The following is a 23,958-nucleotide window of genomic DNA, read 5'->3' as shown; positions in this document are numbered from 1 at the left end:
TCTGTTTCTGTCTCTCTGTCTCTGTCTCTGTCTCTGTCTCTGTCTCTGTCTCTGTCTCTGTCTCTGTTTCTCTTTCCTCCCCCTTTTCTCCCTCCTCTCTCCTCTCTCCTCCTACTGGTTGTTTGTATATTTTATTTTTTACATGGAACTGGAGAGAGGCAAAAACACTTCTTTTTCTTCTTCTTCTTCTTCTTCTTCTTCTTCTTCTTCTTCTTCTTCTTCTTCTTCTTCTTCTTCTTCTTCTTCCTCCTCCTCCTCCTCCTCCTCCTCCTTCTCCTTCTCCTTCTCTTCCTCCTCCTCCTCCTCCTCCTCCTCCTCCTTCTTCTCTCTCTCATTCTCTCTTTCTCAGTCTCTCATTCTCTCTGTGTGTGTCTCTCTGTCTGTCTCTGTCTCTGTCTCTCTCTCTCTCTCTCTCTCTCTGTGTGTGTCTCTCTCTCTGTCTGTCTTTCTCCTCTCTCCTCTCTTTCTCTCTTTTTTCACCCCTTACACAAACACACGCACAGGCACATACACCATCACACTCACACCTACAGCCATACTATATAAGCTTCCTCAAACCCAACTCCCTCTTATTATTATGATTTTGGGGTGACCTATTTAGTGAATCAGGGTTAGCCTCACAGGAGCAGGCACTGAGGCTTGATCTCCCCCATACCACATGTCTAGGAGACGAGTAACAAAGCCAGCCAGTCTCTCATTAATCTACATGACATCCATCCAGACATTTGAAAATATCTGGGTGATGGGTTGATTTTTTTTTGGCACCATGTAGATACAACCAAGGGATTCATTTAAGTTTGGGGTTGGGTGGAGAGGGAATGAGGGGGCGGGCTGAAGATCCTGTCACAGCTCTGGCCTAAGACAACCCTTCAGGCATTTGTCATGTCTGCTGGCATTTGAGTTGCGGACATCTCACCACCATAGAAACCAGACGTAGCTCTCAGGGGAAATCAAGACTGTCTTCTTTGCAGAAAGCTGGATGTGTGCCTGGGGAGGTCTAACCCCTATCTCCTTTATTCATATCAGGCCCAGGGTAGGAATTTAGATAAAAATGCATTAGATGTTTTGCTCTCTTTCTCTTGCTCAGATTAACCGCTTATAAATTTTTTAAGTATTTTGGAGAAAGTCAAATAAGTATTCCTGGTACAGTTGAGTAGCTCAGGGAGAATAGCCAGCGTAAAAATAGCCCAATTTCTAGTAGAGAGAGAAGATAAATCAAGAGCAGGCCCCTTTAGCTCTGTATCCACTTCAACAGACACACTTTTTCTGCCCTTCAGTGCTGAAGTCCACATTGATTTAAGTTTGGAGGAACTTATATTGCATATTGAATGGGCAAATTGAGTAAAATGCTGATATTTGTTGGTTTCATTAATTCATTCATTCATTGTCCTTAAGCATTTATGAATTATCTACTGTATATAGAAGTGTCCTAGAGGCTGGGAGAGATAATTTTTAAAAAAAATATTTTTTTTACTTATAGAATTGATAGCTTAATAGGGCTGACATGAGCACAGATAGTTATAATGTATAGTAGGGGTGGTGTGGGTATAATAATAAGAGTACTAGATTTTGGAGTGTTATTTAGATCCTGTCTCTTCTCCTTCCTGTCTCTGTGGCTTTGAGTACTTTTTTTGACCTCTCTGGACCTCAGGCTCCTTATGTCTAAAATGAAGGGCTTGAGATGATCTCTAAGCCCTCTTAAAGCCCTAAATCATATGTTCCTATGAACACAGAACAGAACCAGAGAAATGCAAGGGAAATGTGTAAAAAAAAGTTTAAGGGGGAGCATCCTTACCTGGTTAGGAGCTGTGGAATGGGATCTGGGAAGATTTCATAGGAGATTTGTCATCTTAATTGAGCCTAAAGATTGAAAATTGGGTGGAAATTCATCTTTAGGCATATTGAGACCTAGCAACTGGGTTTCTAAGGGGCCTGTTTAAAAACTCGACCTGAAGAAGAAAAGGGAGCATCTCATGCCTACTAATTTATGTAACAAAATGGCCCCAAACTAGACTCAGGGTGTGGCTGTTAGCCAGTATACCTCCTATCTCAGATCATCCAAGGACCACCACCCCCAATTTTAAATAAACATCTAGATTTTAAGATAAGACAGGTTCTAAACCCTGCCAGAAAGAATGGAGGAAAAGGAGTTGTAGGAGGCAGGGACCTTAAGGCTTGAGACAAACAACCCCTAAAGTGTACGGTAGGTGAGTGGGAAGTTGGAAGAGTATCCCACAAAGGGAGAAGAGACACAAATCATTAGAGTTGTAAGTAATAACCAAGGCATCTAGGGACCAGTATACCAGCACCATGCTGGGCAGAGTTGGAGGGGCTCAGGATAGAGAAGGTAGTGATAAAAGATGAGAACCTGGATAGTCCAGGTCTAGGAGCTAAAGTTATGCTGTTATTGCATACTATAAAGATGTAAAACAGAAGCACTTGCCCTTGGGTAGAAATAATCAGATTAGAATCTCTAAAGCCTAAAAGAGTTTAAGAGCTATGAGATGTCAGAAGCTACTCCATTCTCTCAGTCTTAGCACATCTTCTACCTTCATATTTTATTACTAGGGTGGTTCAGGAAAAACAGGGCTATGATTTTTGGGGGGGTCTTTGTAGTTTTCAAGTTGACTTAACAATGGGACCATAGTAGAGTTCTGATTAAATCCCACCTTCTATAGGAAGCCTAGCCTAGTCTCTACTCATCCTCACATCCCCCCCAAACCCCCAAGTGCCTTCCCTCTGAGAATAGCTTCCATATGTATGTATATAAATATATATGTATATATATATATATATATATATGTCTTGTTTGTTTCCAGTCATTTGCATGATGTCTCTCCCCATTTGAATGTGAGCTCCTTGAAGGCAGGGTTCTGGTTTTTGCCATTCTCTGTATCCCCAACTAATCAAATAAAATAACTTTATGAGAGATGGAGAGAGAGATTTCTCAAGTACCCTTAAGAAAATGCTAAGTTTAATTTTACAGTTTTCTAACCCAATTCTCTATTGATGAAAGAATTAGGAGACAAGGAAAGAAAGTCAGACTTGGAGAAAGAAGACCCAAGTCCCAGAACTGTTCTATTACCTTGTTTGAGTCACTTCTCATCTTACAGAGTCAATCCATTCTTCATCATGAAATGGGAGGATTGGACCACATGGCCCTGTATATTTCTTCTGGTTCTGATGTGCTATGATCTCTGTTATGCAAGGCCAGAGAGCAACACCTACTATTTTATCATTCGGGGACAATCTGAAGCTTTCATCCCTGAAGGGGATAGAGAAATTAACACTGGAGATTAGGCAAAATAAGAGATCATGGAGGATGAGAAATTGGTTAAGATGAGAACTGTCTTGGGGTAAACATAATGCTATAATAAGTCTGGACTTTTCCTTTCAGGGTGGGAAGATCCCAGTGAGATGGACAGCCCCAGAGGCCATTGCCTACCGCAAATTCACCTCTGCCAGTGATGTCTGGAGCTATGGTATCGTCATGTGGGAAGTCATGTCATTTGGAGAGAGGCCCTACTGGGATATGTCAAACCAAGATGTGAGTATCCCAAGAATCAGTGACATGAGATTCCTGATGTTAACTGATGTCAGCTTTTGGGAGAGGTCTCTAGTGGAGTGTCTCCAGGTGCTTTTTTGGCCCTTGTTCTGTTCGATATTTTTACCAATGACAGATGAGAGCATAGGTGACACACAAAAAATCTATGAATGAACTGAAGCTGGTAAGGCTAGCAAAAACGATTGTTTTGTGCTGGTTGACAGAACTGGGATCCAAAAAGATTTTGACATTCTAACATGATGGAACCAAATTGAGTAAGTTGAAAATTCATAGGTGTTAACCTTAGCACTTAGAGATCTAGTGCTGAGCACCGATGCCTGGCATATAGTAGGTGCTTAATAAATGTTTGTTGATTGATTAAATATATGGTATTGATGGTATCATGTTCAGTTCTGAGCATCATGTTTTAGTAAAGACAGTGATAAGCAATGAGCAAGGCAATGAGGATAATGAGAAGACTTGAAATGATGCTGTATGAGCACTGATTCAAGGAGCTACATTTTGTACCCTTGAGAGAAGACATGGAGGGAGAGGGCATGGGAAGTGTCATTAAGTGGTTGAATACCTGTCAAGTGGAAGAGAGATTAGATTTATTCTGCTTGGCTCCAGATTGGTAAAAGATTCAGGGAGACAAATTTCAAGTCTACGTGAAGAAGGACTCTTTAACACTTAGGGCTAAAGTAAAACTAATTGCCTCAAGATGTACTGAGTTCCCCATCCCTGGAGGTCTTTCAGCAGAGCCTGGATGATTATCTTCTAAATATATAGACTAAATATATACTTCAGGAAAAGGTTGAACTAGATTGACCTCTGAGATCCCTTTCAATTCCTATTCCATTTTTCTGTGATATACGGGCAGGACTTGTCATTTTTAGATAAAATTATTAATATGTATTTTTATTTTTATATCATAGATCACATATCCCTTCTCATTAAATGCCATTATGTATAATAAAGAATGAAAGAGAAAAAATTAGAAAAACTAACCAGTATATCTAAAAATTCTGATGGTATATACAGCATTCCATTCCCATAGTCTCCCATGTCTACAAAGAAGTTAGGGGAATGACCTTAAATCTTTTCTTTAGTGCCAACCTCTCCCTCTCTGTGTCTCTTTCTGTCTCTGTCTCTGTCTCTCTCTCTCTCTCTCTCTCTCTCTTTCTCTCCACATACACACACACACACACATGCACACATGCACGCACGCACACACACACATTGCAGTAATTAGTTTCTGTGGTTTTATTATTGTTGCCCATTTACATTGTTGTAGCTATTGGGTATATTATTTTTCTGGTTATTATTTCACTTTGTATCTTTTTATATGTTTTCCCATACTTCACATTCTTCATATTTGCCTTTTCCTATGTAATCAATATTCCATCATATTTATATAACAGAGTTTGGTTAGCCATTCCTTAACTAATGACTATTTACTTTGTTTCCAATTCTTTTCTTCTTCAAAAAGTGTTACTCTAAACATTTTAGTATATATTCCACCTTTCTTTTTGTCACTGACTTCCTTGGGTCATTTGCCTCACAGCAGACTCTTTTGGTCAAAGAACATCAATATTTTAATCACTTTCTTTGAATAAATACACATTGAATAACTATAAATTCTTTTTCATAATGGTACTGCCAATTCAGAGATCCATAGACAATGCATTAGTATTGGGCATGACTTATTTAAATTTGAGGATGAAGAACATTTTCCTGTTTCCACTTAAGGAAGGTTTAATGTAAAAAGAACTAACCTAGGAGACAGAAGACATGACTTCTCTATACCTGATAATGCAATTAATTAGATGTAGGGCTGTCAGTAATTGTCTTCTCTCCTCTCCTCTCTGAGCCTTAGCTTTCTCATATGAAAAAGGAGGGGATTAGACTCCAGGCATGGGGAACCTGCAGCCTTGAGGCCACATGTGGCCCTCTAGGTCCTCAAGTGCAGCCCTTCGACTGTCACAGTTTGGATTCAGTTGATGAGCCACACTTGAGCACCGAGAGGGCCACATGTATCCTCAAGGCTGAGGTTCCCCACCTCTGGACTAGACTATCTGTAAGATCTCTTCTAGGGCTAACATTCTATGACTCAAAAGAGTCAAGGGCTAAGACTAGGGACTTTCTGAGCTGACGTTTCTAACACCGCTCTAGGCCCCTCACAGGTGATAGAGAGAGTAGTGTTGTTGTTCAGTCATATCTGACTCTTTGTGACCCCATTTGGGGTTTTATTGCCATTTCTTTGCCATTTCCTTCTCCAGTTCAGGCAAACAGGGTTAAGTGACTTGCCCAGGGTCACATATCTAGTGTCTCAGGTCAGATTTGAACTCAGATCTTCCTGACTCCAGGCACCCTACTCTATCCACTATGCCACCTAGCTAGTAGACAGTATGTGCTTACCTGAATGAATGAAAGGGGCAAAAGCTCTATTTTGAAATGCTTCTTTAGGGGAACAACAGGTAAAACTTACATTACTGATTATATTTGATACCCAAATGTCAGGCTCTTCATGTAAGAAACTAATTTTTCTCTGTTCTGCAAATAAGTCCTGAGTTTGGAGTAGATTTTTCAGCATCCTTGTTTTTGGAATGCAAGAAGAGTTAGCTCAACAAAACATTGAAAAAGAAAATATGTCCAGAGACAGTGAAATCAAGCTAAGATCGGTTGGTGGTCTGCAGTCTCAGTGAGAGTTTCCTCCTTTGGATTTATAATGAATGGTTGCATTGCTATTGTAGTAATATGTATAATACCAATTTATCGACATCGGGGCTTATTTCTGGTAATCTAGGATCCCTTCCTAGTCCCCTCTCAGTAGGTCCAGGCCTGAGGGATTATTGGGGCTTGGCAATAAAGGTATGACTGGGTGAAAACATGCGTATCCAAATGCACGTTCAATATTGTGCATTCATCACTATGATCCAGTGCCAGGTATCTGTGACTCTAGGACTGTCTATTGTCTTGGATTAGCCATGCTTTTGCTCTACCCCGGTGGTGTATATAACATATAATTGACTATTGATTTAGAGTCTATTTTTATGAAGTGCAAGCGCTCAATGATGTGGTATTTTGCACCCACATAATCAGCAAGGGTAAAAAAGATGACATAGAAATAAACATAAGCCCATCTTGCATTGCTCAAAAAAAAAGGCTTCATTAAGCAGCTTCCTTTACATGTAAGATCACAGGATTTAGAGCTAGAAAGGTCCCTCAAGACCAACGTCTTTCATTTCCAGATGTAAAAACTGAGGCCAAGAGCCTAAAAATGGTTTTGCCCAAAGTCACACAGCCAGGTCCCCTGCCTTTCATTTTGTATTCCTTTCTCAACACTGGATTGTAGAGACTGTACAATCAATCTCATTAGAAGTGTGGGGGGGCACCCAGAAAACTCTTATCTTGGAGGTAAGATTTAGCATTCAAAGAGATCCTGAGCAAACACATTTCCACACCTTGGGATCACACAGAATTTTTTATGTAGGATTTCCATAATTCACAAATCAGTATCATCTGCAAAGTCGTGGCAAAACACAGCTGAATCTCATTCCCTGGTATGCTTTCTCCAAAAAAAAGAAAAAGCAGAGATTTTATAATGCCTAAGCTTGCCTCATTGTGAAAATGGCTGAGATTAAGGGTGGGGGGAGGGTAGAGAGGAGTATCACACCCATTCAGAAATCCCCCTAAATCATAGCATAAGGCATGGAAGGGAAGTAGCCATGACTCCAGACACAGCCTTCCTCCTTCAAAACTATTCAAGTGGTAGCTGCAATGGATTTCACAGATGACAATTGGAAGGCTTTCAGAAAGAGAATTGCAAAGGCAAGTCAGAGTGCTGGTAATTGGACTTCAGGAGCCCAGGAAGGCCTTTGAACATGCACAGAGAGTTTGTCAGCCAGAGCGAGAAACTTGGAAGTTCTACTGCTCAGGATTTGATTGACAGAGATAATGAGAGTGCCAGTCTCTGTGGAGAGGAAGTGCGGTTTTATTGAAACATCAGAGCTCAAATTAACCTCCCCATGCCCTGGTTCCTTCCACAGCCCTGCGCACCTCCACTTCAGTCTTTGCTTATTCCATAGTTGAAGGTTTGAGCAAGGACCGCCTGCCGTCCAGTTCATTAATGGGGAATAAAGCGCCAGCTTGTGTCCGAGCTTTTCCTTTGGAGAGTGATGGGGGCATGGGGAAAGGACGTGGCTCTTTTTTTCTTTCAGAGCTTTAGCCACTTCAGTAGATGGAGGAGAATCCTTGCATAAGGCCTTTCTCTCTTCATTCCAGGGATTCGGATGCACTGCTTTACAGGTCAGAGTCTGTCTTCCTCACACATAGAGAGATCTACCTGGAAGAAAAGTCTGTTAAAATACAGTTACCTGATAGAAACATTTAGGTCCTCTTCAGAAACAAAGACCAGGTCCTCACAGCCAGAGGTGCCAAAATAAAAAGGGGAGGGGAGCTATAATTGAGAAACATCAGTGGATCTGGATAATTCAGGCAAAAAGTCAAAGGCTTTAGCAATAAGAGCCCTTTAGACTGGTTCTGTTCTGCTTTACTTCACCATTTTCTCTGCGCAAACTACTTGGATCTCATTTCTAACCTTAGATCTAATAAGCACAGAATCACTGACTGGTGGAATTGGAAGGATCCTTAGAGATGATCTCTTCTGAACTCTTCTCAATTAATATATTAGGTAACTGGGATCCATAGAGGTGAGCTGATTTGCCCAAGGTTACAAAGATAGGTAGTGGTACAAGTGGGACTGAGTCTCGGTATGGTGCTCTTTCCACTGAGAAGGAGGCATGGCTTAGCAGACAGAATTTTGGACTTGGAATCAGGAAGACCTGAATTGGAATCCTACTTCAGATAATTACTAACTATATAACTATGGGCAAGTAATTTATCCTCTCTTGGACTCAGTTTATTCATCTGTAAAACAGAGGAAATAGAACCTTCCTTACAGGGGAGATATAAGAATCTAATGAGATAATAAATATAAAGTACCCTTCAAAACCGAGTGTACTATATAAATGTTAGCTATTGATATATTATTATTTACTATACCAACTAGGCCAGGTTGCCTTTACTTTACATTACTTTGCTGGATATCAGGCCAAAGGTGTTTGTGCGTGTATGTGCACACAATACACACATATATACACATGGGTGTACGTCTATAGATATGTGTATAGGTACACATACATTATACACAAATATCTATGTACACACACATATATACATATATACACACATGCACACATATACACATGTCTGTATTTGAGATTTTTAAGGTCATTGCTTAAGATATCCTATTCCCCGAGATTTAGTCCACTGGCTTGCACACAATTAAAAAATCACCATTCACTGACAGGGACTGTCAGATAGAAAGACTCTCAAAAACACAGTGAAAGGTTTTTCACAGTGGGGAGGTTAGGCAAGAAAAATACTGTGTGAACCAGCTTTTAATACAAACCCAGTAGTTTTCAAAATCATTCTTCATGAGCAGAACTAGGAGAATAATTTGTATAATAATGAAATTGTGAAGACAAACAACTTTGAAAGACTTAGGAACTCTGATGAACATGACGACCAGCCATGATGCTAGAGTACTAATGATGATATATGCTACCCATTTCCCAGGAGAGAAGTAATAAACTTAAGGTGAAAATCGAAACACTTTTTTTTACATAGCCACTTAGGGATTTGTTTTTCTTAACTATCAATGTTTCTAACAGGGGGAAGAGGTTGTTGTTTTCGTGCTTTCTCAGGGAGGGAGGGATGAGAAAAGTGAGGTCCATTTTGTATTTTTCTTTGGTCAAAGAATTTGGCCAAAGGATTCATCATTTAGTAGCCCATCTAGCGTCAATGAACCCCTCTTCACTTAGCTAGTCTCTTTCTCTCTATACTTAGCTAGTCTCTTTCTAGGAGAGAAGACGATGAATTGCTGAGACTGTGCTCAAAGTCTTTTCACCATACTTTGTGCTGCATTAACTTAGCCATCCAGATCCTTGGGTCACTTCCACACCAAGATAATGACATCTATGGGATGGTGATTTCATTGCAATAGTTACTCTCTCCAACGGTACAGATGGAGATCCATCCATACCTTTTTATCCCATGCAACTTTTGTCCATACCTTTCTGCAAGTCATCATCAAGGAGATCCTCCCAACACATTAGGGACTTCTAGGAAGATCTCTTGACATATCATGAATACCAATGAATCATATGGAATAACCATTAATCATTCTTGATATTGGACCAGCCCATCTCCTTTTCTCATTACGCAACTTTCTGATGATACCGTACATTGTGCTTCTTTTGCATAATTCTTCATTGATGATATCTTGTAGACCACTACTACCCTCAACCCAACCTGATCCTCTCCATTTCTGTACGTGTTATCCTCAACTTTACTTCTTCATAGATTGTTGGTATCCCCATGACATTCTTTCAGAGACCATGCCTTTTCAGTGGGGTTGGGGGTGGAAAGGGAAAGTAGGAGAGAAAGGAGTTAATGTACTTAGTTTTATCAGAATCTTGTATGATCAGCACAATCAGTTCTGCATGGTTTGCAACAAAAATGTTGTTTGCAAAAGTCAATTTCTTTTTGATATCTTCATCAAGGGTGTCCTTGAGCTAAGTGTAGATAATCCTCCAAAAATATTGTAGAGAATGTAAAGTAGACATATAAGTTGGCAGTTAATGATGTTTCCTAAGACGACTTTTTATGTGTAATAATTGAATTCATGTTTTTAAGCAATTATTTACCCATTTGTAGATATATTGAGATTTGTTCCATAAGCACTGTGAAATTGTGATATCTCTAGCACAGAAAAAAAAAATCTGGCAGGAAAAAATTTCATTCAGGGAAATACTCATTGCTTTGTCACCATCTCCTTTGCCTGTTGCTGTCCCTTCTTTTTAATATATTTAGAAATGGAAGGGACTTACTCCAAACCCTTCATTTTACAGGTAAGAGAAATAGGGCCAAGAGAAGTGAAGTAACTTTTCCAAAGTCTCACAGGTAGTAAATAAGTAAGGAATTGAATTCAGGTCCTTTGATTCCTAAACCAATGAGAATTTCACAGTATCATCCTTCCCTTCCTACATTGCTAGGTGGCGTAGTGGAAAAAGCACAGCACCAGGAGTCAAGAAGACCTGAATTCAAGTTTGAAATCAGACATTTGCTAGCTGGGCAAGTCACTTAACCTCTCTCTGCTGTAGTTTTCTCATTTGTAAAATGGGTATAATTGCAGTATCTATTTCACAAAGTTATTGTGAGGACCAAATATGATAATATTTATACAGTGCTTAGAATAGGACATGGTACACAGTAGGCATTTAATAAATACTTATTTCCTTCCTTACTTCCTTCTACTGTACTTTAATTTTGCACTTAGTTCATTCTCTATCTATACTATCTATCCAAAATAAACTTATTGATGAAAAACTTTTCCTTCCCTCTTCCCTCCTTCATTACTTTCCCTTTTTCCCTCCCTCCCTTTTACCCTCTTCTCCTTCCCTTCTTCCTTCTTTCTTTTCTTCCTTCCTCCCTCCTTCCCTTCTTCACTCTTTCCCTTTCTTCCCTTCCTCTTTCCCTCATCCTTTTTCTCCTTCCTTCCTTTTCCTTTCTTTTCCTTCCCTCCTCCCTTTCTTCCTCTTTTCCTTCTTTCCTTCCTCCATCCTTCCCTTCTTCCTTCTCTCCTTCCTTCCTTTTACCTTCCTTTTTTCCTTTCCTTCCCTCTTTCTTTCCCTCCCTCATTCCCTCCTACCCTCCCTTCCTCCTTTTTTTCCTTCCTCACTCCCTCCCTTCCTTTCTCTTTTTCCTCCTTGCTTCCTTCCTTCTTCCCCTTCTTCCTTTTTTCTTTCTTTAAACTATGTTAGCACAATGTCAATGAATGCTAGGAAATTCTGCTGGCCACTGTTGGAAGTTTTGCACTCATCAATATGAAAACAGATGAAAGGACCAGTAAAAGTCTGATTGTATGAGAAGCCTCATATATGTACTAGTCTGATCAGTTCTTTTACGGAACATCTAGAAGCTGTTTCTCTCTTCTCTGGACAAACATTGCATTTTCTCTCTCCCTTACAACATTTTTTACTTCCTACCTTGTTCTCTTGTATTATCTTGTATTATTTTCTCTACCAAAGCACAAAAACCAAACCATTCATTTAGGGCAGGGACAAGATTTTATTTACTGTGGTATCTTCCATAGCACCTAATATAAGATATTACACAAAAAGGCACCAATAAGTAATGGCTGAATTGAATATGATCAACAGTCGCACGTCTCTTAGCAGTAACATATTCCTCTGGGAGCTTCCCTGGGATTTATGGCAGTACATGGCTCTGTGTCCAAAAAGTATAAGGTTTGAAGATAGCCTGAAATACTCAGAATATTATTTGTCTTTGAAAAAAAAAGCTATCTTAGAATTGCAGGTGACCTTGGCAGTCTGACTTAATGCTAATCTTTAGGACTGGTGCTTGTATTGGTACTAGAATTAGGACCTGCACTGTGGGAATATCTTTTCTAAACCCTTAAAAACTCCTTGATACAAGGGAATCAGTGATCTTCAGTGACAAGTTTCTAAGCACCAATGGCGACTTGAGAAAGCTTAAAAAAATTCCAAAAGCATCAGGACACTATTTGAAAGATGGATTGTTTCATTAACATAGATATAGACTCATAAAAAAACGTATAGGCCATCCCATCAGACCCACTTTACTTTAAAGATGGAGAAACTGTGCCCCAAAGAAAGCAAGAGATTTGTACAAAGTCACAAGGCCAGTGACAGGGTGGTAGAGAATACAATTTAACGACTTGAGAGCAGAAATTGTTTTATTTTTGTCTCTTGATTCCCAGCCTGGCAGCATGCCTGCACCATAGTAGATGTTTAATTAATGCTTGTTGATAGAGGGATTGAACAGAACTCATGTTTTCTGATTCTCAGTCAGGTGTCCCTTGCTGACACCTTAGTTGTAGTCATTGAAGGCCTAAACAGATAAAGTATTTTTCAGTGTTAAACATACCTTGTCTTTAACTTAAAGAACATTAAATCCTCTGAGAAAGTTGTCTCCAATAATAACAACTTAATGACTTAATTGCAGTGGTGAAAAAGTAGTGATAATATCTCCAAAAGAACTGTGGGCTCCTCCTAAGGCGTTCTTATTTCTTGAATCTCTGAAAGAAGCTGAGCAACTCACTATATCAGCCGCCAGCTGTGAAAGCATCTGGGTAGCTCGGTGGTGCAGTGAATAGTGCCAGGCCCAGAGTCAGGAAGACTCATCTTCCTGAGTTCAAATCTGGCCTCAGACACTTACTAGCTATGTAACTCTGAGCAATTCACTTTACCCTGTTTACCTCAGTTTCCCAAACTATAAAATAAGCTACAAAAGGAAATGGCAAACCACTCCAATATCTTTGCCAAGAAAAGCCTAAATGGGGTCGTGAAGAGTAGGACACGACTGAAATGGCTAAATAACAAATGAGAGCATATTGATTTGCCATTTCAGGGAGATAAGGATTATTGAATACAGGGGTATTGCAAGACTTAAAAAAGATTACAGATGTAAACTTTGCAAATCTGAAAGCACTATGCGAATGACGGTTGTTATTACGATTATGATATTATTGTGATATCCTCAGTCGCTGAATCTCCAGTCTGGTGATGACTATTCCCTGGGCCTTTGTCTCATGCTGAGCTTAAGCAATTCTGCAATACAGTGGTATGCTGGGAAATGTTTAACAACCACTTGTGGGGGGAGAAATGTATACACACATACTTTTAATTTAATCTGAATTATGAATACTTTCTTTAATGTAGACAATCACTATGGTATTTAATCAAGTCCTCATTTGTTAGCAATTGCTGATTTCTGAGGTGTAAATGCTCACACAGAAAATTTAACAATTGTTCTCTCAAGCCTAAAGCTGGTTGGAGCTGGCTCCAGCATACCCCTGAGTGAATGGCTCCTCATTTATGATGACCAGACCATGATATGAGATCGAGGATGCAAATAAGAGAAGTTTAAGTTCTTTAAGTCAAAAAATAACAAAGAAAAATAGAACACCCACTTCAAGAAGGAGAACCTAAGTCTGAAGAATATATGTCAGTCTGTCAATGAGAGGAAGCCAGGGGCCAATTAAAAAGCATACATGGGTACCTGAGAGAAAATTCAGTTGGATTAGATTGACTGTCTTAATGGACCAGAAATCAACTGGGCCTTGTGACAAGGTCACTCCATTTGTTTGCCTGTCTGGTGCTATTTGAAAAAGAAGCTGAAATTGATGAGTCAGTTTGGTGGGATCCCTAAGATGCTATACTGCTCATCTAAACTGACTACATTTTTTTAGTTTTCCTTTTCATGTTCGGTGTCTGTAGACAAAACTTCTGAGTTTCCCCCCAAACACAGATTGCCTTGAAAGTTACACAAAAGGAACAGAAATGGTGAAAGATAATCACATTATGGGAATGCCTCTGCCTGATTTTCATTAAGCCCTGTTTATATTCCAAATCTGGCCTCAGATACTTCTTAGCTGTATGACCCTGGGCAAGTCACTTAACCTTGTTTGCCTCAGTTTCTTCATCTGTAAAATGAGCTGGAGAATGAAATGGCAAACCACTATAGTATCTTTGCCAAGACACCCCACAAAGAGTCATGAAGAGTCAGACACCATTAAACAATAACAAAATAGTCCACCTCCCTGACTTACCAGGTAAGGGACAGTGGACCAGCCAGAGGTCTCTGAGCTTCATTCAGTTCACTCATGTATGAAATGGGCATAAAATACTTGTATCACTCATCTCATAGGAATTCTGAGAAAATCAAATGAAAGCATTACACAAATGTGAATTGCTTTATCTCAATATTTTGTCTTCATGTTCAGCAGTGAAAGAATGAGGCTATTATTACACCAAGAAGAAATGTTTTTAATAAAAGTATATCAATCTAGTGGAGTATGGTACGCTTACCTAACACCCATTTTTTTTGACTACTAAGGGAGACTACAACTGTAGTTCATAAGCAGAAGAGAGAATATAAGGTTCTTCAGAGCAGACACTTTTGCTTTTTGTCTTTGTATCCTCAGTATTTATAGTACCATTATATTTTGAGGCAGCCAGGCAGAGCAGTAGGTGAGAGCCCTTGACTGAGGAAGACCTGGCTTAAAAATCTCACTTTAGATACTAGTTGTGTGAACCTGGGCAAATAAGCCTTTTGACTTCTCTCAGTCTCAGTTTCTTCATTGGTAAAATGGGGATAATAATACCATTTATCTTCCAGGGCTGTTGTGAGAATAAAATGAGATAATATTTGTTAAGAGTTTTGCAATCCTTAAAGTACTATATAAATGATACATATTATATTGTGTTATGTTATATTCTGCTATATTATGTTATATTGGTACAATATGTTATGTTATATTATATTAATGATTATTGAACATCTAGCATTTCTAGCATACAGCAGGCCCTTAATAAATATTTGTTGAGCTGAATTAATTTGATATTCTCTCAAACATTGGCAAGCCCTCCTCATATGTGAGGATGAACTTCACGTGTATGGTGTTGGTGGCCACTCTACGGTCTTCTCCTCTGTCTTTTTCTTTAGGTCATCAATGCCATTGAGCAGGACTACCGACTCCCCCCACCCATGGACTGCCCTGCTGCTCTGCACCAGCTCATGTTAGATTGTTGGCAGAAGGACCGCAATACTCGGCCACGCTTCACAGAGATTGTCAACACCCTGGATAAAATGATCCGCAATCCAGCAAGTCTCAAGACTGTGGCAACCATCACCGCTGTGTGAGTTTCAGTATATCCCTGAGGGGGAAAAGTCCTTTGGAGAGTTAATTAAGAGTGCAATAGCAAACACAAGAAGAGGCAACATGTTAGAGTGCCTACTGAGCCATCTTTGAATTAGGAAGACCTGGGTTCAAGTTCCCACTCTGACATAAACTAGCTATGTGACTCTAAGCAAGTCACTTGATCTTCAGTTGCCTTGGCTTTCTGATTGGCCTAATTGGATCGCTAATTTTATTAGTGAATAAAACAAATGGAAGGGCATTGATTTTCTCACTCAACTTTTCAGGGAGGCATCATGGTCTGGTGGAAAATTGGTCTTAAAGTCAAAAGACTTGGGTCTGAGTACTAGTTCCATCATTTATTTGCTGCATGCCCTTGAGTGAATCATTTAGTTTCTTGAAGCTCCAGTTTCCCCATCCATAAAATGGCCATTATAATACTTTTTATCACTAGAGTTGTGAAGATCAAATAAGATAATGTATGTAAAAGTAATTTATAACTCTAAGGTCTACATAATGGACTAATGGATGCTACTATTTGTTTTTCTCCCATCTCTTCTGATTAAAATGTATATCACTTCTAAAGCGGTTAAGAAGTATTAGGAGAGGGGCAACTAGGTGGCACAGTGAGTAGAGCACCAGCCCTGGAGTCAGGAGTACCTGAGTTCAAATCCAGCCTCAGACACTTGACACATTTACTAGCTGTGTGACCTTGGGCAAGTCACTTAACCCCAACTGCCCTGTCTTCTCCCTTGCAAAAAAAAAAAGAAGCATTAGGAGAATCTCTTAGATCTGTACATTGCTTTAGCTTCTAATTTAGTATTCATTTTTTCCACTGCAGTTAGTCTATCTAGCATGATGCCATGCTTTCTCTTCAAATGGGGTAGTCAGTTGCTGGAGCTTTCCCATTATGAAAAGCTAATGAACTTTCCATGAAAGAGTGGATAAGCTTGGAAATAACACAAGGATCTCCAGTTAGGACTATTTTGGTTCAGTCATTTTTCAGTTGTATCTGACTCTTCATGACCCCATTTAGGGCTTTCTTGGCAGAGATACTGAGTGGTTTGCCATTTCCTTCTCCAGCTCATTTTACAGATGAGGAAACTGAGGCAAATGGGATTAAAGTGACTTACCCAGGGTCACACAGCTAGTAAGTGTCTCAGGTAAGATTTTCACTCAGGAAGATTCATCTTCCTGGCTTCAGGCCCAGCACTCTATCCATTGCACTACCTAGCTGTCCTTAGATTAGGACTATAAGATTTAGCAAATGACAACCACCCTGTTTACTTGGGGGGAAAGAAATTAAGAAATATATCATGAGCAAATACATACACATACCACACCCACACCCACACCACACCCACACACCCATATGCCCCACATATATATATATATATATATTATATATAATATATATATATATTTAATTGATAATTCATATATATATATATATATATATATATATACATATATATGAATTATCAATTAAATAGTAGCTTATTTATATGGTGATACTACAATATCCATTCAGGTAGTCTAGCTACAGTGCAAAAGAGGACTACTCCGGAACCTCAGGAATCAGATGACTTTGATTCAAATTCTACTTCTGATGCTTACTATTTGTATGACCTTGGGCAAGTTGCTTATTATTCCTGGTTCTCAACTTCCTTATCTATAAAATAAAAGGGTTGGACTAGATGGTCTCCGAGGTGTCTCCTTTCTAGATCTATGATCCTATAATCCTATGATCACCACCACCACCCCCACCCCCGCTAATTATATGGTTACCAGTTCTCTGGTGATGATGCCTTGAGAACTTAGCTCATCAAATATTGATGGTTCATCACTCATCCTATATATGAAGCCTCTTCAGTTTAGTAAGAACTGCCAGAATTTATAGTCTGGTGCCTAGTTTACCAAGAACTTTGTCAGCCCAAGGCCATGATGAAGCTTAGAGAAAGTCCTAAATATTAAATATGTCTTGACGTGCCCCATTGGAAGGTGTGTCATTAACTACATCTCAGTTTCTTCACAATAATATTTCTAAATAGGAAGAATGCAATTTTATAGGTGAAGAAATTGAAGTTGAGTGACAGTCCCAAGGTCATACTGGTAATGAGTAAAAGACAGAGCAACAAGTTTAACAAATTCAGTGCTCTTGGGCTACTTTACTGATAACAGGACCAGAATAATTTATAAATGAAAAGGCTCAGGACAGAAGATTAAAACTAAAAACTAAAAACCCAACCATTTTCTTGATGCTAGAAGATATTGGGTATTGGTTAACAAAGGAGCTCACAATTATCCTTCCCAAGTGGTATTATGAAATAGGATACTATGTATCTGTCTAGAATTAAGTATGATCCTTATTGAAGACAGGGTAATGGATGAGATTACTCCTAAAGAACCATGCCAACCCCCTGAAGAACCATGTCAGCTCTAAAACTCAGTCAGCCAACCATTAGGACATACTCTTCTCCAGAGCTGTTCAGTTTAACCTTGTTTTCAGCCTAAAGTATTGATCAATTCTTCCAACTCTGTAGCTCAGCGGGTTAACTCTGGCTTATTTTTGTCATTGCAGGCCTTCTCAGCCCCTGTTAGATCGTTCCATCCCTGATTTCACTGCCTTTACCTCAGTGGATGATTGGCTCAATGCTATTAAAATGGTTCAATACAGGGATAGTTTCCTAACTGCTGGGTTCACCTCTCTCCAGCTGGTTACCCAGATGACATCCGAGTAAGTAGACCATATGCTCTTCTATCTATCCAATGAGGATGCAGTTATTCCTTATGCCTTGGGATTTGACTATGTGTGACCTCATTTCTTTTCACAGCTCTATGTATTGGTGGAGAAATGGAGAAGTGGTATATATTGGGAAGACAGAAGGGAAAACTGTAGACTGTACCAAGTGGGAGAACTTAAAAGTTATATTTATGCATTATTTGCCTGTTCCCTGAGATTCTCTTTTTCCATCTTTCAAGTTTTAAAACTCAAACCATCAAGGAAAATCTTCAGATAGAAAGAACAGAGATATCCAATAACTTAAACCAAATTGTAGAAACAGACATTATACAATTTTAATATCATGCTCAGGAACACAGGAAATGTCTAGAGATTTTATACAAGTAGCACTTGTAAAAAACTGCAAACCTGTTCCAACTTGTTCTTCCTCCCATCCTAAATGGTGATAGTCTAATAGATAAAACCAGTGTCTCTGTTGGGTGGAAAGAAGGTTTTATTACAACTGATGGTCACAGTTCATCATACCAAATAGAGTTATATCACCCTTCATATGGATGATGGCCCGGAGCTTGGTCCAACTTTCTAGACTCACTTTGCCTGATCATGGAGAATCTCCCTGACTAATGGAATACACAAGACCAGACTACCATGAGGCCGTGTATCTAACAGCCTATCTCATAAAACACTCATGAGAGGCTAGAGAAGCAATGGCCAGATTCTACTATTCCTCTTACCCCTACTTTCATTCAGGATGAAGTCTTTCATTCTTTTGTCTAACCCTTTGAAATGTTACTTCCAAGAAACTCCATCTTCTGACCCACATGTCAGACAGAAAGAATATAACCCTAAGATGTAGCATTTGCCATGTCCCTATTCACTGATCTGCCTTGGACCCAGGGCCACAGTGGCAGCTTCTTTCCAGTTGCAGCTTTGTTTCTTGGAGAATTGCTGTTGTCAGTGATAACAGGGACACTGTTTTCTCTTGAGAGGTTGTTTGGATGTGATTCCAAACTTGGATCTACTAAACATCAGAGTTCATTTAATTTCTCTGTTATAGACCCTGGGTACATATCCAGGCATTACCTAAAAAGACAGCTTCTGCCATTATAAATTACCATCAAGTACAAAAACATAAAAATGCAATACTTACAGGTAGAAAATCAATCACCTCAAGTTTTAGGTATAAAATGGACACCACAGGATGATTGGCAGAGGCTATGGTTTTAGGATGGAAATGACTCTGCAATGCAACTATGTTTCTTCTTATTTTCATTTCTGTTTCTGACCACTAAGGGAGAGAAGGTACACCTATGCTTCCAGTACAGTGGGGATAGTGTAGAATAATTGGCCCCAGAAGAATTCTCTTCTCTATTTGGAAATATCCACATGCAAAAGAACTGAAGGAGGAAAAAAAGAAAAAGAATAACTGTAGTGGAAAGTGAAGTTTATATATAGGGAATTTATTTTCAGGTAAGAAATAGAAACTCTGAAAGAATCTGATATATTTTGGGAGGAAAAAAAAGTTGAACAGAAAACAAGCCTTAAGCAAGAGGTTGTTAAGCCTCAAAAATGTAAATCCTATATGTGTGTGTTTACATATATATATATATACATAAGTGTGTTTGTATGTGTATATATTTGTGTCTCTATATGTATATATAGACATACATTATATTTATATATATATACATTATGTCTGTATGGAATATGATGATTAGTGATAATAATAATAATCCTAATAACCATAATATATAATGACCTAAGTAAACTGCAAGTCAGGAGAAATTGGTAGTCTTGCCAAAGTAAAATAAGATGGGGAAGATATGTGTAGAGAAAAAAAAACCACAACTATGTCTAATACTTTCCTTCCTTGGTTTGGAGGGGAGCGTGGAGAGTAGTCTAATGATTAGGAAGGCTGTGGAAAATTATAATTTTTCATTTTGGAGGTTTGCTCAATCTCAAGAACCTCTTCTACTTATCTATTGAAAGAAGCATGACTATAATCTGGTCTTTTGCCTACCCCTTTCCCAGCTACCAATGGACAAGTGCAAAAAAATCAACAGTTTTATTCATGTTAGTGCATAGTGTATAGGTCTCCACATAAAATATAAACAGGAAGTCAAGTCACAGAGACTTTTGCCAGATTTATTTAATTTAGCTAATTAAGTCATTTTGGGGGACGTCAATTCAGGACCTTTCTTTCCTAAATAGGGATAGAAAATTAGTAGTCAGAAAGGGTATAAACAAAGCATGCATGCCTGACCTTTAAAAGTTTCTCAAAATGCCAGTATGTGAGTATTGACTTTAAAGGAAGGCTCAATGGGATCCTGGTGGCAGTGTGTGGATGAGATGTCTCTCCAGACAAAAACAACCAAAAAAGCCTTCAGTTTTGCCCTTAAGGTGGAATTTTTCTCTATAAAGATGGAGTGACTCTTCCCTTGAGCCATCCTAGATAATCATTTAAAATGATGAGGTATTCTCTTGATCCAGAGAACCCCACAAAATCATAGAAGTTGACGGGTTCAAATCTTTGGGTCCACTTCAAGAACACCTATGAAACAGCCCAAGCTATCAAGGGCATGCATATCCGAAAAGCTACCAAGTATTTCAAAGATGTCACATTGAAGAAACAATGTGTTCCCCTCTGTTGATGTAATGGTGGAGGTGGCAATAGAGTCATTGGCCCAAAAACAGTTCTGAACTCTTGCTGCATGTGCTTAAAAATGCAGAGAGTAACGCAGAACTGAAGGGCTTGGATGGGGCTAACAAGCCTCCCAAAATGTGATAGCGTACCTACAGGGCTCACGGTCAAACCAACCCATACATGAGTTCTCCTTGCCATATTGAGATGATACTTACTGAAAAGGAACAAATTGTTCCTAAACCAGAAGAGGAGGATGCTCAAAAGAAAAAGATATCCCAGAAGAAACCGAAGAAACAAAAGCTTATGGCATGAGAGTAAATATGAATTACAATGCAAATAAAAGTCAAATGAAAACATTTGTTACAAAAAAAAGATGGAGCGAATGAATTAATCAATCAAATTATTCTACCCCACCTAAAATAGGTAATAAGAAAATGAATTAATCTCAAACATAGACTTTAAATCTTTATAGTGTGGGCTCCACGAAAAGATTTTAGGTGGTCCATGAACTTGGGTGGGCAAAAAAATATATATCCTTATAGCTTCACTAAACTCTACCTGAATTTTAGCATTTCTTTCAATTATGTAAAAATCATTATTCTCTGATGGGGTCTATAAGCTTCACCAAACTGCCCAGGAGTCCATGACACAAAAAAGAACTTTTGTTTTAGACTAAATGCAAAATGTCCTTGAAACTGAAATGATGTTGAACAAGAATATTATGATAGGCAGAGTAAATTTGGTCATGACCTAAGGCCAATTTCAAACACACATAGCTGACAAGAGCTACACCCACATACCTAAGACCTTATGGATAATTAGGGTGACTGCAGAAGAATTAGGTTGATCAGGAAAGATTTCATGGAAGAGTTGTTTCAAGCATTACTTTGAAGGACAGGAAGGAGTGTTTTGATGGAGAGGAAAGGCAAAGGGAAACATTTTCCATTTATCTTTATTTGAACCAAATCCTTTTGTTCAACTTTACTTTGAATTATTAATACTTAAAAAATATTTTCCCTTCTTCCTATGATTCCTATAAACATTTCAGCCTTTATTCACACCATTCCCTATGCCTAGGATGCCTTCTTGAGAACTCCTCCCCCAACACACAAACACGTGAGCTCACATGCACGCGCGCGCGCGCACACACACACACACACACACACACACACACACACACACTTTTTAAAGGCCAAGATCAAAAGCCATCAACTCCAGGAAAATGTTTCAGATGCCCCTAGGCAGACTCCTATGACCTTTCATTGTACATTATTCCAACTTATTTTAAGCACTGATATTCTAATTTTTGTGTTGTGGTTATTTGTGTGTCTTCTATTCCCTAATACATTGTAGAGTCTTTGAGCATGGGGATTGGTGCCCTGTACATAGTGGGCATGCAATAAATGCTTCTTGAATGAATAAATGAAGCTACAATGAATTGTTTTTTGTTGTTGTTGTTTGTTTTTCCTCCTCCAGAGACCTTCTGAGAATAGGAGTGACTTTGGCAGGACATCAGAAGAAGATCCTGAACAGTGTTCATTCCATGAGGGTACAGATGAGTCAATCTCCAACCTCAATGGCATGACAATTCTCGTTTTCTGAGGGGTAGGAGTGGGAGGGAAAGGGGCAAGGGTTGAAGGGGGAAAGAGAGGTTAACAAAGCTGTGAAAAGTTTTGGCGAGGTTGGCTTTATCAACTGAGAATCATAATGCCACCAACGAAGAGTCAACTGGACTTGATTTTTTAACAGGCAACTTCCATTTCTCACTGACAGAAGCACCTTTATGATGCCATGGGAAGCCAAATATAGAACTATAAATATGTAAAAATCATATATCTAAAAGGAAATGAAGACAAATTAATTTGTGTTGGGGGAACGAAAAATAGAGTCAAATCCCACCATCGGTGAGCAAGAGTCATAAACCAATAGGAAGAAAGGGAAGGAGGTGGAGGGAAGAAACAAAAGCAATTTTCAATTCTTCTTCACCAATGATATTTCTTTTCTTTTCTCCTTTTGTACTCCTCCCCTAGACCCCTGTCCCTTCTCCCACATCCATTTCCCTTTGCTCATGACCTGTGTGGGGAAGGTTCTTCAAACAAATTGTCCAGCGCCTGAATCTCAAGATGTCTTTCTGTCAGTTACCAAAGGACTTTGCTGACCACTGCATGGGGGATCCAAACCAAGTCAATTAATGTCTTCATATTGAAGAAGAGATGTACCTTCAATTGAAAACCTTGTTTTTCTTTTGTTTGCATTTTTTGCAAAAAGGAAAAAGAAACCACAAATTGGAAAAAAAGAAAACCTGTTTCTGTGCGTGTGAACACGAGTGTGTGTGTGTGTCTGCATTGTAAAATGACTGTGGATTCATTGCTTGTTCATAACAGACACAAACAAGAGAAAAGAACTTCGACAGCATCAGCACCGTCACTCCCCAGGAAGTCGGGAACAATCATAGGTTGTTGACTTGGCTTTCTGTTTGGCCCAGCTGGACCACTGGTTTCATTGGGATTGGGGGTGGGGAGAAAAAAGAAAGGAAACCAAACTCAAAATAGCTTGCAAACTCAGAGACAGGAAGCAGAGGAGAGCTTTGAAATGGATCTTATTTGGGCCATGCTAGAATAGTATTGACTGTTGGATTACTGGCAACTGGAAAGGAGGAGAAAAAAAAAGAGTATGTGGAGAATATTCTCCAACATTCCAGTAACATATAGGTAGGTGGCAAAGAAGGAGTCTTCTTTTCTAACATGTGGACCTAAGGGTTTTGGTCTTAAATACTGGCGTAGGTTGTATGGCTTCAGAGGTATGTTCATATGTGTGTTTCTCTTTACACTATTCTATATTGTACCTCATTGCTCAATTCACTTTTGTAAATTCCACTTAACATTTAAATATTTTTAATTTTGCCTTTTACCTTAATCTCCTTGCTAATTTTATCTGTCTAATTAAAATGAGCAGAAGCATGTCTGGGTTTACATAGAATGGTGTCAGAGTGTATGTCCATGTGCCAATGGGTTTCACCTGAGTAACCATGGAAGCCTATAAAACCACCTTCCCCATTAAACTGCTCTCTATCTGGGATAAAGAGGACATTTCCCTTGACCTGTCACTTTCAAGTCAGAGTACACTGTCTGAAACATTCCCACTAACATGGCCAAAAGAAGAAATTAAGAAGCTACATTATTCTGATCTCATAGAAGGCACTGGCCAATATACAAACTAAA

General features: G+C 39.1%; 1 protein-coding gene across 1 annotated transcript in view; it reads left to right on the top strand.

The window, feature by feature from the left end:
• Positions 1-22,962, top strand: part of EPHB1 (EPH receptor B1) — a 477,723-nt gene extending 454,761 nt beyond the window's left edge. The window contains exons 13-17 of the mRNA XM_036744089.1: positions 3,398-3,547; positions 15,158-15,351; positions 17,932-18,087; positions 22,214-22,316; positions 22,768-22,962. Of these exons, the coding sequence (XP_036599984.1) occupies positions 3,398-3,547; positions 15,158-15,351; positions 17,932-18,087; positions 22,214-22,316; positions 22,768-22,809 (645 nt within the window). The 3' untranslated portion in view covers positions 22,810-22,962. The remainder of the gene's footprint in view (positions 1-3,397; positions 3,548-15,157; positions 15,352-17,931; positions 18,088-22,213; positions 22,317-22,767) is intronic.
• Positions 22,963-23,958: the final 996 nt, after the last annotated feature.

The sequence above is a fragment of the Trichosurus vulpecula genome, chromosome 2 (assembly GCF_011100635.1).
Source record: "Trichosurus vulpecula isolate mTriVul1 chromosome 2, mTriVul1.pri, whole genome shotgun sequence".
NCBI lineage: Eukaryota > Metazoa > Chordata > Mammalia > Diprotodontia > Phalangeridae > Trichosurus > Trichosurus vulpecula.
The sequence above is the reverse complement of the archived record's forward strand: the minus strand, read 5'-3'. Positions and strand labels throughout refer to the sequence as shown.